This window comes from Schistocerca cancellata, chromosome 3 (genome assembly GCF_023864275.1).
Source record: "Schistocerca cancellata isolate TAMUIC-IGC-003103 chromosome 3, iqSchCanc2.1, whole genome shotgun sequence".
Taxonomy (NCBI): Eukaryota; Metazoa; Arthropoda; class Insecta; order Orthoptera; family Acrididae; genus Schistocerca; species Schistocerca cancellata.
In genome coordinates, this window is record NC_064628.1 from 87,000,710 (window position 1) to 87,015,029 (window position 14,320).

At 47.7% G+C, this 14,320-nt stretch overlaps 1 protein-coding gene across 1 annotated transcript in view; it reads right to left on the minus strand.

The window, feature by feature from the left end:
* Positions 1 to 429: 429 nt before the first annotated feature.
* The window catches only part of LOC126177070 (facilitated trehalose transporter Tret1-2 homolog), a 64,513-nt gene continuing 50,622 nt past the window's right edge, over positions 430 to 14,320 (minus strand). The window contains exons 6-7 of the mRNA XM_049924310.1: positions 12,941 to 13,222; positions 430 to 984 (exon numbers count right to left, since the gene is read on the minus strand). Of these exons, the coding sequence (XP_049780267.1) occupies positions 790 to 984; positions 12,941 to 13,222 (477 nt within the window). The 3' untranslated portion in view covers positions 430 to 789. The remainder of the gene's footprint in view (positions 985 to 12,940; positions 13,223 to 14,320) is intronic.

Consider the following 14,320-nt stretch of genomic DNA (forward strand, 5'->3'; position numbering starts at 1 on the left):
TTCCACTGCGATGTGTGTGAGTCCCCAATCCTTCCTGGTCATTGTGATGAAGTTTTATGAATTTATTTGTAAAAGTATAGACAGTAGAAATTAAAATGTGCTGTGGTGACTCTTCCGCTCCAAGTCGGCCTGTTTGACGTCCTACCCCCCTTCATCTAACATATCAAATGAAGTTACTTAAAATACGCTTTTGTGGGTCAGCAGTTTCTTTCCCAATCCCTTCAGTTAAAGGAAGTAAAACAGAAAGACGACATGGCCACTCAACTTCTAAAGTCACTGATAAGTCCAATGTTCATGTTGCTTCAAATGCATGTCATCAATTTTTACACCTCGCTTTGGTTTGTTTCTAGGTCCTTCAAAGTTTGAGGAGGATGCCTCCAGCTGAGAGTGCTGTTTCCGTTCCATCTTTTACAAAAAGAGAACAATCTGTTTACTTAATTAAAATTGTTTTATTAAAAAATGTTGTATGTAGTAAAAACAACAAATAAGAAACAAAAGTATATCGATCAACGTGTCCAAGGTAGACAGTCAACATAGACAACATTATCTAAAGAAGGAACTAGTTAAAATTACAGTGCTATCAGTCAGGTAGGAACTCCAGCGACAGGGAGTGTATTTTGTTGCAGTTGTTATTAGAGTGACGTCGAGCGACAACAGAGAAACTGCACAGAGGAGCTCGACGGTGGTCTGCGTCGCGCCGGGACGCAGCCCTGCGCAGCGGCGGGCCGCGTCCTCAGTCTTGAGAGTGAGTGGGTTGGCTGCCCTGGTGGCGCGGCACTGCACGCACAATCACACGGCCTCCACGGCGTCGGGCAGCCCCGCCAGGCGGCGCTGGATCTCCGGCAGCGAGCGGCCGCGCGTCTCGGGAACCAGCAGCGCCACGAATGCAGCCGCAGCCGCGCAGCTACCGGCGAACACCCAGAAGGCGCCCGAAAGGCCCAGCGCCGCTTCCATGTTCACGAACACCTTCGTCACTGTAAACGCCTGCAACACAGAAGAAATCCCATTATAGCCAAAATGATCAGTAGGCGCAAAACAGAGCTATGTTTTGAGACTATTGTTTCACAGCGAATCTACAGTTTGTAACGCCGGAAATGCATGTCCTCGTATTTCCATCTATTGTACTATAAATTTTTTTCCTTATTTGGTTACCTGAAGATATGACATTTCTGTGTCTTTATATATTGTAATTGTTTTACTATATATATATATATATATATATATATATATATATATATATATATATATATGCATTTACGTCGATGTATAATTGGTTTGTTTTGTAAATACTATTTATATTTTTATGCTGGGTCTTGCCTAGGGAAAACTATGCTATCGATAGGTCGTGTGGAGAACCAAAGTGTTTAGGATCTTTGGTAGTGTTAACTCTGCCGCGTGGAGCGCGGGCAGAGCGGGAGTCTGGCTGGTGTAGGGCGGTGGAGCAGGTGTGTTGAGTGACGCTCACGCGAATTGCCGCGCTTCTGGGGTTTGGCAGCATGTAATTGCGCTCGACTTGCTATGATAGTTTCTGCCACGGTGTCGTGGATGGGAAACATTAGCAGGCACACATCAAGAGCCCGTTTCGCCTGGTGACCGTGTCGAGACGACGGCGCGCAACATCCAGCTTCTGCAACAGCTACGGCCGACAATGAGTGATTGTCGCCACTTCCTCGATCGACGACTTCAAACCTTCAATCAACCAACAAGGAAGACTGAAAGCACGTAAAGTTTTAGAACTGTATGGCAGACCCCAGCTTTTCAAACTATTCCATTAGCATCACTAAAATACAGGCACTTAGCATGAACCTTTGTTGCTTATTGTCCCAATTGCATTACCAAGCAGGGTCCCTTCCTTTTCCGAAATGAACTCGAGTGTCGTTGAAATTCAAACGCCAGCATTAAAGTAATATTCGATTTCACTGCTTTAATTTCAAAGTTCAGTTAAGGTATTCATAGTTGCCTACAATATTTAGATTACACAAGCACAAATTAAGAGTGCGAGTTTTGTTACCATATTTTAGCTTACCTGTGACTGCAGCTCAGCTTGGTACGTACTAAATTTTACTATTGTTAATCGTTCAGAATCATTTAATTCAAGTTCAAAGTTAAATCTCTTATTTCTAAATTGCGTAGATTCAAGTGGCTTTTGAAATGATCGTTGAGGTAGTCCAAGACTAACCTTATTTTATTGAATTTCGTAGTGCTTAAGAAACAAAGTTCACTATTAATTTCAGTCACTAAATTAACTTTCAATTTTCCAGTTTTATTAATTCTTTTGCTAAATTAAGTCAGAGTGTAGCGAAATTTATTACTTCTAAAAAACATTCAGTTTTCACACAACACGTGTCAACCTTCAGTTGCCGCGCTTTTAGTGCTAATTATATGTGCAATAACCTTTCTTTTTCAGTTATTATAGTAGTTGTCCATTGGACTGGCGACCATAATTTTCCCCAAATCTCAAATATCTTATTAATGGCAGTTAATTGTTAACGTAACGACCACACATTTACCTTCTTTATTAACTTTACCCCTTTTCAAAATTAATTTACACTGGCTTCATTTGCATTTTTCCTTTCATTTAGATGTAACCCTTTCCTCCCTCTTTACCGACAGATTAAATTCGGTGACGATTGCTATTCTCAAATTTCCATTGGATATATGCGGTTTAATTTTACTGTCATTAAGGTCGATAAGTGAGGGGGAGGTTACAAGTTCAGTGTCCTTTGTTTTGTTACCTGTCTTACTGTGAAGGATGTAACCACTTCCGACCGGCAGCATGGTGTAAGTAGCGTCATTCCACCTCACATTCGCTCGGTTATGGACAACAACAACAACAACTATGCATAATATCATTCAGCAGGGTTCTACTACCTGACTGAAATCTCGTCAACATGGATAACTGTCACGTGCCTATAGTAAGAGCCAATCCTGTCTGCCCAACTACCAGACTCCCAGCTTCAGTCTTCTTCATATCTAAAACTAAATCGAACTCCTCCCGACCAGGCCTATGAAGGCCCAACAGTACCAACCAGCCGCCATGTCATCCTTAGCCCATAGGCGTTAATGGATCTGAATAGAGATGAGGATGTGATCATCACACTGCCCTCCCGGCCGTATGTCAGTTTACGAGACTGGAGTCGCTACTTCTCAATCAAGTAAATGCTCAGTTTGCCTCACAAGGGCTCTTCCTCGTATCACCTGCTGCAAACTGAATCAGTTCGGATGTGGGACAGGGAGAACAGCTGCTACTCTCCACATAAGGCTACGGCGAGACTCTCCAAGTTGGGACTGCAGCAACATGGCGCAGAAGGTGCCACATATCGTTTAGGGCTGCCCATTACGTCCTTTGCCAGCCTCTGTGGCCGAGCGGTTCTAGGCGCTTCAGTCTGCAACTGCACTGCTGCTATAGTCGTAGGTTATAATCCTGCCTCGGGTATGGATGTGTGTGATGTCCTTAGGTTAGTTAGGTTTAAGTGGTTCTAAGTCTAGGGGACTGATGACCTCAGATGTTAAGTCCCATAGTGCTCAGAGCCATTTGAGCCATTATGTCCTTTCGCTGAATCCCCAGAAGGACTGAGTGGTTGGGAAACCCAGACGTTGGTGTTTGATTTTTTTCCTTCCCTTTTTTAACTGGTTCTTTTGATTTTTTTGTTTGCAACTGTTAATGTACTGGTATTTGCGATTGTCCAAGAACATCAGCCACTAAACCAACAGCCTTAGTCCTAAGGCATCAAAGTTCAGTATTGCTCATGACAATGCTGGTTGCCGAAGTCTGAACGCTGATCCCCACAGTTGATGTGTTGATCTCTTTTTATTTTCTCATGTTTCTTCCTGTGCCCTTCATTACGCAGCTGCCCACATTGTTATAAACGTAACAACTGCATACCAGTAGCTTGGGCCCTACAGCATTGGAATTCCATAATACCTGCAGTATGGGCGATGTTTCCCATCTGAAGCATTTAATCATCTCATTTTCTCAGATTCTGTGGAGCAATTTGAAACAAGGTATTCAATGAGGGTACGAAGAACTATATATGGTGTGCCAAAACAATAGGAACATATTTCAATAGATTGTAGATGATATCTCGAAAACAGGATTGGAGACAACCTACACCCAGAAACACAATCCAATGACACTATAGAATTTCAAAGTTGTAGAGGTTAATGCTTGCCACTAGGCTACCCACGACCTCGAAGTGAGTATAGATACATACATTAATCCTTGATCCATAGATCTTGAATACGACATTTCGCAATGATGTTGAACGTGTTACTTGATGTCGAACGTGTCATTTGATGTGGAATGTATGTACGCCGATGGACATCAAATGGAACTACTCGCAATAAGCCTGACAACATTCAGGATGTCAGTTGACGTTGAACACGACTGTTCATATCACAACACTGAGGTGGGCTACAAGCTCATGTATGGTGCTGGATGAGTGGAGTTAGCCCTTGTAACTTCGAGATCCTGTACTGTCACTGAATCACGTGTCTGGATATCGGCTTCCAGCCTCAGTTTGTTGCTGAAGACGATACTCTGCAATCCCTAAAATTTTGTCTGTATTGTTTTTGCGTTGTACACATTTCGATATGGTACACATTTATACGAGGTGCATTCAAGTTCTAAGGCCTCCGATTTTTTTTCTCCGGACTGGAAAGAGATAGAAACATGCGCATTGTTTTAAAATGAGGCCGCGTTCATTGTCAATACGTCCCAGAGATGGCAGCACCGTACGGCAGATGGAATTTTACCGCCAGCGGCGAGAATGAGAACTGTTTTAAATACTTAAAATGGCGACGTTTTCCTTACTTGAACAGCGTGCAATCATTCGTTTTCTGAATTTGCGTGGTGTGAAACCATTTGAAATTCATCGACAGTTGAAGGAGACATGTGGTGATGGAGTTATGGATGTGTCGAAAGTGCGTTCGTGGGTGCGACAGTTTAATGAAGGCAGAACATCGTGTGACAACAAACCGAAACAACCTCGGGCTCGCACAAGCCGGTCTGACGACATGATCGAGAAAGTAGAGAGAATTGTTTTGGGGGATCGCCGAATGACTGTTGAACAGGTCGCCTCCAGAGTTGGCATTTCTGTGGGTTCTGTGCACACAATCCTGCATGACGACCTGAAAATGCGAAAAGTGTCATCCAGGTGGGTGCCACGAATGCTGACGGACGACTACACGGCTTCCCGTGTGGCATGTTGCCGAGCAATGTTGACGCGCAACGACAGCATGAATGGGACTTTCTTTTCGTCGATTGTGACAATGGATGAGACGTGGATGCCATTTTTCAATCCAGGAACAAAGCGCCAGTCAGCTCAATGGAAGCACACAGATTCACCGCCACCAAAAAAATTTCGGGTAACCGCCAGTGCTGAAAAAATGATGGTGTCCATGTTGTGGGACAGCGAGGGCGTAATCCTTACCCATTGCGTTCCAAAGGGCACTACGGTAACAGGTGCATACTACGAAAATGTTTTGAAGAACAAATTCCTTCCTGCACTGCAACAAAAACTTTCGGGAAGGGCTGCGCGTGTGCTGTTTCACCGAGACAACGCACCTGCACGTCGAGCTAACGTTACGCAACAGTTTCTTCGTGATAACAACTTTGAAGTGATTCCTCATGCTCCCTACTCATCTGACCTGGCTCCTAGTGACTTTTGGCTTTTTCCAACAATGAAAGACACTCTCCGTGGCCGCACATTCACCAGCTGTGCTGCTATAGCCTCAGCGATTTTCCAGTGGTCAAAACAGACTCCTAAAGAAGCCTTCGCCGCTGCCATGGAATCATGGCGTCAGCGTAGTGAAAAATGTGTACATCTGCAGGGCGATTACGTCGAGAAGTAACGCCAGTTTCATCGATTTCGGGTGAGTAGTTAATTAGAAAAAAAATCGGAGGCTTTAGAACTTGAATGCACCTCGTATATGCAGAGGGCACAACACGCTAGGACGGTCTACAGCGTCGCGCCTCACAGTTATGCTCAGGCGGAACACAGATAGTGCACATAATACGGATCATATTGTACTTCCGCCCTAAGTCTTATACGTCCGTCATAGTTATGCTCTGACGCCACAAAGGGTGCTCAAGACAGGCACTATATCCTGCTTCCATTTGACGTCAGACAAATAGCTCAGAAACGAACATTCATCAACCAGTCGCTGAATTAAACGGACGCACAGCCTCATTTTGTCAGTTACCGCAATTACATGCTGCCATCAGTCGTCACTTGCCGACCATTATCATCACAAGGCAGTTCTCACATAGTGTCGAAGTATTTGCTGAGTGTCACAGCGTGCATTATTAACAGTGGCAGAACCTATAACAGTCACCGAGGGCAGGGCCAGACTGGAACTACTATTTAAAATCAAACAATGTAAACTCCAGGTTGAAATACCAACATTGTTAGGAAAACTATAGATTGCTACTCACCATAAAGATGACCTCTTGAATTATAGACAGGCACAATGAGAGACTGTTTCACATTATAGCTTTCGGCCAGAGGCTTCTTCAGCAAAGAAAGACCACCCACCCACCCACACACACACACACACACACACACATACACACATTCACTCAAGCAAGTACATCTCATTCTTACATGACTGCTACCACCAGCAGATCTGACCAGAACGCGACTGTCCGTAACCAGCAGTCTGAAGTGGGGCAGGGAAGGGCGAGAGAAGAGTGCTATCTGGTGGGGCGTCCAGGGACTAGAGATAGGTAATCAAAGCCCTATCATTATGCTCTGAAACGAGGGACATTCTACCCAAGGTCTTTCCCATTCTTCCTAAAGTGGTATACCATTTCCCAGCCGACCTCCACAACAACCTAATCCATCATTATGCACTCCCAATCCTAACCACTTGCCGCACCGATCACATCCCTGCAAAAGACCTTCCCAGCTCTGCCATCTAGCACTTACTATTCCAGTCCTGTCACAGGCTTGTCTTATTCCATCATAGGCTAGCTCACGTGCTAAAGCAACAGTGTTGTGTATCAGCTCTGCTGGAACCATTCCACAGCTTTTTATATTGGTATCACTACCAATCAGCTGTGCACCAGGATGAATGGCGAGTGCTAAACTGTGGCCAAGAGCAAAGTAGACCATTCTGTGGTACAACATGCAGCTGAACACAACATACTTCATTTCAATGCCTGCTTTAGAATGCGGTCCATCTGGGTCCTCCCCTCAACCATCAACTTTTCTGAACTCTGCAGACGGAAACTATACTTACAACACATTCTCCACTCCCGAAATTATCCCCTCCTCAACCTACGTTTACCTACTGTCCCCACACTCTCCATCCAACAGTTTCTACCCCCTCATCCTGTCGCATGCTCCCTTTTCACATTCCCTCACCCTCTTTGTTTGGTGCCCTCTGCCAGAGTACCTGTCCATCCTTTCCCCTTCACTGCTCCTCTCTTTTTCCGTTCCCTTCCCTTTCCGCTTCCCATTTTTCCCCCACACCTCATCTCCTAATGCGGTGCCTGGCAGACTTTAGTCCAAACATGCTGCACCAGACAGTGCTCTTCTCCCCTACAACCTGGAACCTGCTGTCCCTTACCTTTCCCCATCCACTCCAGGGTGCTATTAACATGACAGTCGCATTCCAGTCAGAGCTGCCGGTAGTAGCGGTCATGTCTGTGGGTAAGGTGAGGTTGCTTGCGTGAATGTGTTTGTGTTTTCTTTGCCAAAGGAAGCCTTGGCCTAAAACTATAATGTGTAACAGTCTTTCGTTGTGCCTACTTGCATCTCAACAGATCATCTTTCCTAATATTATTGATATTAGATTAGTCAGTTATCCTTCACCGATGCATCTTCAGACCACTGTTCAGGACTTTAACGTGTGTATCATGCCTGCACATCGTCTTCATACGAATACTAGGTTCTTTTATAGGTAAGCTTTAATAAATGATTATTAACTGTCGATCATTGTGTTGCCTACATTATTTTTGTTGTAGTCTAATTTGGCCTGCTACAAGACAAATTATAGCGTGCAAGCACACCGTCTCAATAAGGCAACTACTTTCTGTGGTAGTTGCTACCTTTATGTTGGGTGTCAAACTTATTTTGTTATTACGTTTGTACAAGATCGTACTAGAACACTGGTCAAAATTCCGATCGTGACATAACTGGTAATTAGACGTAAAAGCGTTTATACGAACATTTGCTTTACCTTGCATAATATCCAAGATCAATGCTTAGCTGAAGGACAAAAGTTCGATTATAACTGCAGTTAATTCAGAAGTTTTCTAATGTGGAGTTTTCCGTTGTAAGGGGTTCACATGTGCTACGTTTGAACGTTCATTCACGCCTGAACACACCAGTGGCACCAGAAAAGCGGTTATGGTCGTTAGAAGTTAGTGTCTCACAACCTAACACACAAAGCAGCCTACCCAAAACTGTGCAAATGAGTACAGTTGGGTTAGCAATGAAAATTAGTACTGTCTGCGCAGGTGGCCGTTTTATTCGAAAGCTGAGATTTTAAATAACTCTCACAGCAAGAGCTCTGGCTCACTGGGACCCGAGTTCTTCTGCCCCAAAACGTGTTTCCCTGGCTGATACAATCTCCAGACCACATGGTCCGACCGTTCAGGTTCCATTTTAGGATAGTTTAACTGAGTACTGTAGGCACCGGAAGTAGCGATAAAAGATTGATAGTTAATCAGAGAAACAGTTAATGACGTCTTTTCTCGCTAGTTACGATAATCGGAACATACAGAATGACTATAGCAACTCATAATTAAGGTAGCGTATGGACTACCCTCCATGGGGATCCTGAAGTAATCTGCCACGTTGTACTATCGTGCGCCACCATTAGACAGTATCTCTCTCAATCGTCCTGAGTTATGTGTTTGATTTCTTGATGTTGTGTACTCTGATTACTTACGTGTGTGGTTTTCTCTCGATTGATCAAGTGTTTTCTACTGGTTCACTAATGACCATCTCGTATTGTGGCAGTTTTTCCACCTATTTCCGTCCCTGCCTTTCCTTTTTCAATCGTGCGACTTCATAATGTACACTCCTGGAAATTGAAATAAGAACACCGTGAATTCATTGTCCCAGGAAGGGGAAACTTTATTGACACATTCCTGGGGTCAGATACATCACATGATCACACTGACAGAACCACAGGCACATAGACACAGGCAACAGAGCATGCACAATGTCGGCACTAGTACAGTGTATATCCACCTTTCGCAGCAATGCAGGCTGCTATTCTCCCATGGAGACGATCGTAGAGATGCTGGATGTAGTCCTGTGGAACGGCTTGCCATGCCATTTCCACCTGGCGCCTCAGTTGGACCAGCGTTCGTGCTGGACGTGCAGACCGCGTGAGACGACGCTTCATCCAGTCCCAAACATGCTCAATGGGGGACAGATCCGGAGTTCTTGCTGGCCAGGGTAGTTGACTTACACCTTCTAGAGCACGTTGGGTGGCACGGGATACATGCGGACGTGCATTGTCCTGTTGGAACAGCAAGTTCCCTTGCCGGTCTAGGAATGGTAGAACGATGGGTTCGATGACGGTTTGGATGTACCGTGCACTATTCAGTGTCCCCTCGACGATCACCAGTGGTGTACGGCCAGTGTAGGAGATCGCTCCCCACACCATGATGCCGGGTGTTGGCCCTGTGTGCCTCGGTCGTATGCAGTCCTGATTGTGGCGCTCACCTGCACGGCGCCAAACACGCATACGACCATCATTGGCACCAAGGCAGAAGCGACTCTCATCGCTGAAGACGACACGTCTCCATTCGTCCCTCCATTCACGCCTGTCACGACACCACTGGAGGCGGGCTGCACGATGTTGAGGCGTGAGCGGAAGACGGCCTAACGGTGTGCGGGACCGTAGCCCAGCTTCATGGAGACGGTTGCGAATGGTCCTCGCCGATACCCCAGGAGCAACTGTGTCCCTAATTTGCTGGGAAGTGGCGGTGCGGTCCCCTACGGCACTGCGTAGGATCCTACGGTCTTGGCGTGCATCCGTGCGTCGCTGCGGTCCGGTCCCAGGTCGACGGGCACGTGCACCTTCCGCCGACCACTGGCGACAACATCGATGTACTGTGGAGACTTCAAGCCCCACGTGTTGAGCAATTCGGCGGTACGTCCACCCGGCCTCCCGCATGCCCACTATACGCCCTCGCTCAAAGTCCGTCAACTGCACATACGGTTCACGTCCACGCTGTCGCGGCATGCTACAAGTGTTAAAGACTGCGATGGAGCTCCGTATGCCACGGCAAACTGGCTGACACTGACGGCGGCGGTGCACAAATGCTGCGCAGCTAGCGCCATTCGACGGCCAACACCGCGGTTCCTGGTGTGTCCGCTGTGCCGTGCGTGTGATCATTGCTTGTACAGCCCTCTCGCAGTGTCCGGAGCAAGTATGGTGGGTCTGACACACCGGTGTCAATGTGTTCTTTTTTCCATTTCCAGGAGTGTATTTGTTGGTCATTTATCAATATACAGACACACTGATCATCACAAAAAGGGTTGCACCCAGAAGGCCAAGGCGGATTGCAATCATTGTTGGCAGGCAGGTAGATGCTACTATGTATAGGAAATGATTACACTTTCAGCTTCCAACAACCAAAGTTTATTGCACTACATGGCCCCTGAAAGTACAGGTTAATATGTGTTAGGTCCCTTAGCTTGTGAATGCAAGTGTCGAGAAGTCGTGGCATGGACTTGTACAGGTCTCGGATGCACTCCTGAGATACTGCATCCCAAATCGCTTACAAATGAGCGCGCAGTCCCTGTAAATTGTTGGATTGAGGTGGAGTCATGATGTCTTGCTCCATGACTCAGTACACATTCTCGAGCAGTGCGAGATTGGGATATGCAGATGGCCATGGCAGAGTATTCGGCAAGGTATGCTCGGGAGGTGGCAGCAGAATGAGGATAAGTGTTGTCCAGTTGAAACAGGCCTAGACGTGGTCGTTCACGAATGGCGGAGTCACTAGTTGTGGGGCGCCCTCCATGTCCTGCCGTCCAGTTGTCACAGAGGCTGTTAGGAACACTGATGTTGAACAGGCACCATAGTATATCGTTCCCCACACTATCATACCAGGCTGGTGGCATTTGTGATGGGAGACCATAAACCACAGCTCATAGCGCTCTCCATTACACCTCCAGACGTGGACCCAGAGCTCATTCCCTCAAAGGTACTAAAATGACCCAATGCCTGTCTGTGTCGACGCTGCTTGGGTGTGAGTGGTATGCTTCATAATGGACAGTGTGTGGCGAGTCCTTCAACTGCCTGGCAGTGGTACTAGCAGTTACAGGATGCTGGATAGAATACAGGATAGCTCACTGAATGGCACCAATCATTGTCCTTGGGTCTGTTTATGCATGGTGGACAATCTTTCAGTCTTCTTGTAGTGTATGTCTGACGCCCAAATCCCGTATATCCTTCATTCAAGTCTTCATCTATCTTTTGCCGCCAACAATGGATGACGATTGTGTCCACGCAACTGGTATAGCATACAGTATGAAGACAGGACTACCCAGCCTCCCACAGCCCCATGATGTGGCTCCTCTCGAACTCATCTAACCGGGCAGTCACTGCCAAACATGTCGACTGGGTGCAGTGCACAGTCAGATGATGCTCTAGTGACGCTACCAATTATAGTACTGGCTGACATGGTCGATCGGGACCATCATATATAAGCCAATGGGCACGAGCCAGTCAAGCCCAAGCTCCCCAATTGTGTGGCTGACTGCGCAAACTTAATTGTTGGCCTAGATGATGCTGTACAGCATACCCACCCAGTCTGCAGTGGATTGGTCGAATCCTCCTGGGCGCAGAACTTTTTATGACGACCAGTGTATCTAATTGAGTCTGTACTCTTGTTTAAGTACAGGTGTTCTGTCCCCTTCGGCCCTTAACCTTCAATCATCCTTGATGTACTTCACTATGACTGCAAAGACAAGGTGGAGATGAGTTAGATACTTCAAGCACAATAGGGGCAGGTGTTTGAGTAGTCGGGTGGTCGCCTAACAGTTGGGAACGCGGTTTCACCTTTTCATGACTTCAGATGGATACGGGTTGCAGTAGTTATGCTGGATTGTGGTGTGCGTACTGTAAGACCGTCGGTACACACACCATAAGATTATTTGAGTTGTCGCTCTAACGAAGTAGGCGAGTGTCAGCAATATGTCTCGTGGTCTTATCGTGGCGTGTTTATCTTCTGCCATTAGGTCAGACGATGGAAATGCCACTTGCACGCTTAGAGTAGCAGATTGACGGTGACCAACTTTAAAGAGAACTTGATTAATTTTCACACACATTTATTAAAATAATAAAAAGCATAGACATTACGTAACTTGATTCTGGATGCTGTTTACAATTGACAATCTGAAGTTCCTTTGGTCTTGGTATGTTAATCTTATTCTCACATATCTCTGATACTTGACAAAGTGTCTATACATTTATCTTCACGGCTATGTACAGGAATATGGTAATCATATTAGGCGCAGACTGAAACTTGACTATAGACTGGTACAAACTAATGCAGACTGGTACAGACTAATACAGACTAATGCAGACTGACTAATTGGAGGTCTGTACACTCGTTATAATACCTCGCGTGTTCAGGTATCACTGCGCGAGTGTGATCCGCGAGGAGAAAAGGTTCTACGTTAGCAGCAATCTCATGGGCTGCGTTACATATTAATACGCAGATCGGCGGAAGCAGAATTTGGTCCGTCTCTATGGCAGCGCCATCTCGTAGTGCGGAGACGGACGGGCACTGCGCCTGCGCTGTTGTGCTTAGCGGGGCGCGCTCTAGTCGGAAAGTTGTGTACGCGCTGACTACGCGGAACTATGCACACGACATCAATCGAGTACTGTGCAGAGCTACGACATATTATTCTTCAGAGTGAAGACCACACCAGCAGGAAGAACAACAACAACAGCGGGGACAGCTCACCTGGAGCCAGTTGACGGTAGCGCAGACGGCGGCGGCCGTGGGCTTGTTGTCCGGGGTGAAGAGCTCGCCGAGCAGGAGCCAGGGCACGGGGCCGAAGCCCAGCGAGAAGGCGACGATGAAGAGCGCGACGGCGGCCAGCGGCAGCCAGGTGACCGCCAGCAGGCCCGACACCTGCGCCGCCAGCAGCCCCAGGCAGGCCGACATCACGCCGGCCGACACCAGCAGCAGCGCGCGCCGCCCCAGCCGGTCCACCAGCGCTGCCGACACCGCGGTCGCCGCCAGCTGCGCAACACAAGCCACTTATGACGAAGCTTCGACACGTGCTGCTGGACGCGGGCCAGTACGACACACGTTCAGAAAGTGAGTGTACTAGACTTCTACACTCCTGGAAATGGAAAAAAGAACACATTGACACCGGTGTGTCAGACCCACCATACTTGCTCCGGACACTGCGAGAGGGCTGTACAAGCAATGATCACACGCACGGCACAGCGGACACACCAGGAACCGCGGTGTTGGCCGTCGAATGGCGCTAGCTGCGCAGCATTTGTGCACCGCCGCCGTCAGTGTCAGCCAGTTTGCCGTGGCATACGGAGCTCCATCGCAGTCTTTAACACTGGTAGCATGCCGCGACAGCGCGGACGTGAACCGTATGTGCAGTTGACGGACTTTGAGCGAGGGCGTATAGTGGGCATGCGGGAGGCCGGGTGGACATACCGCCGAATTGCTCAACACGTGGGGCGTGCGGTCTCCACAGTACATCGATGTTGTCGCCAGTGGTCGGCGGAAGGTGCACGTGCCCGTCGACCTGGGACCGGACCGCAGCGACGCACGGATGCACGCCAAGACCGTAGGATCCTACGCAGTGCCGTAGGGGACCGCACCGCCACTTCCCAGCAAATTAGGGACACTGTTGCTCCTGGGGTATCGGCGAGGACCATTCGCAACCGTCTCCATGAAGCTGGGCTACGGTCCCGCACACCGTTAGGCCGTCTTCCGCTCACGCCCCAACATCGTGCAGCCCGCCTCCAGTGGTGTCGCGACAGGCGTGAATGGAGGGACGAATGGAGACGTGTCGTCTTCAGCGATGAGAGTCGCTTCTGCTTGGTGCCAATGATGGTCGTATGCGTGTTTGGCGCCGTGCAAGTGAGCGCCACAATCAGGACTGCATACGACCGAGGCACACAGGGCCAACACCCGGCATCATGGTGTGGGGAGCGATCTCCTACACTGGCCGTACACCACTGGTGATCGTCGAGGGCACACTGAATAGTGCACGGTACATCCAAACCGTCATCGAACCCATCGTTCTACCATTCCTAGACCGGCAAGGGAACTTGCTGTTCCAAGAGGACAATGCACGTCCGCATGTATCCCGTG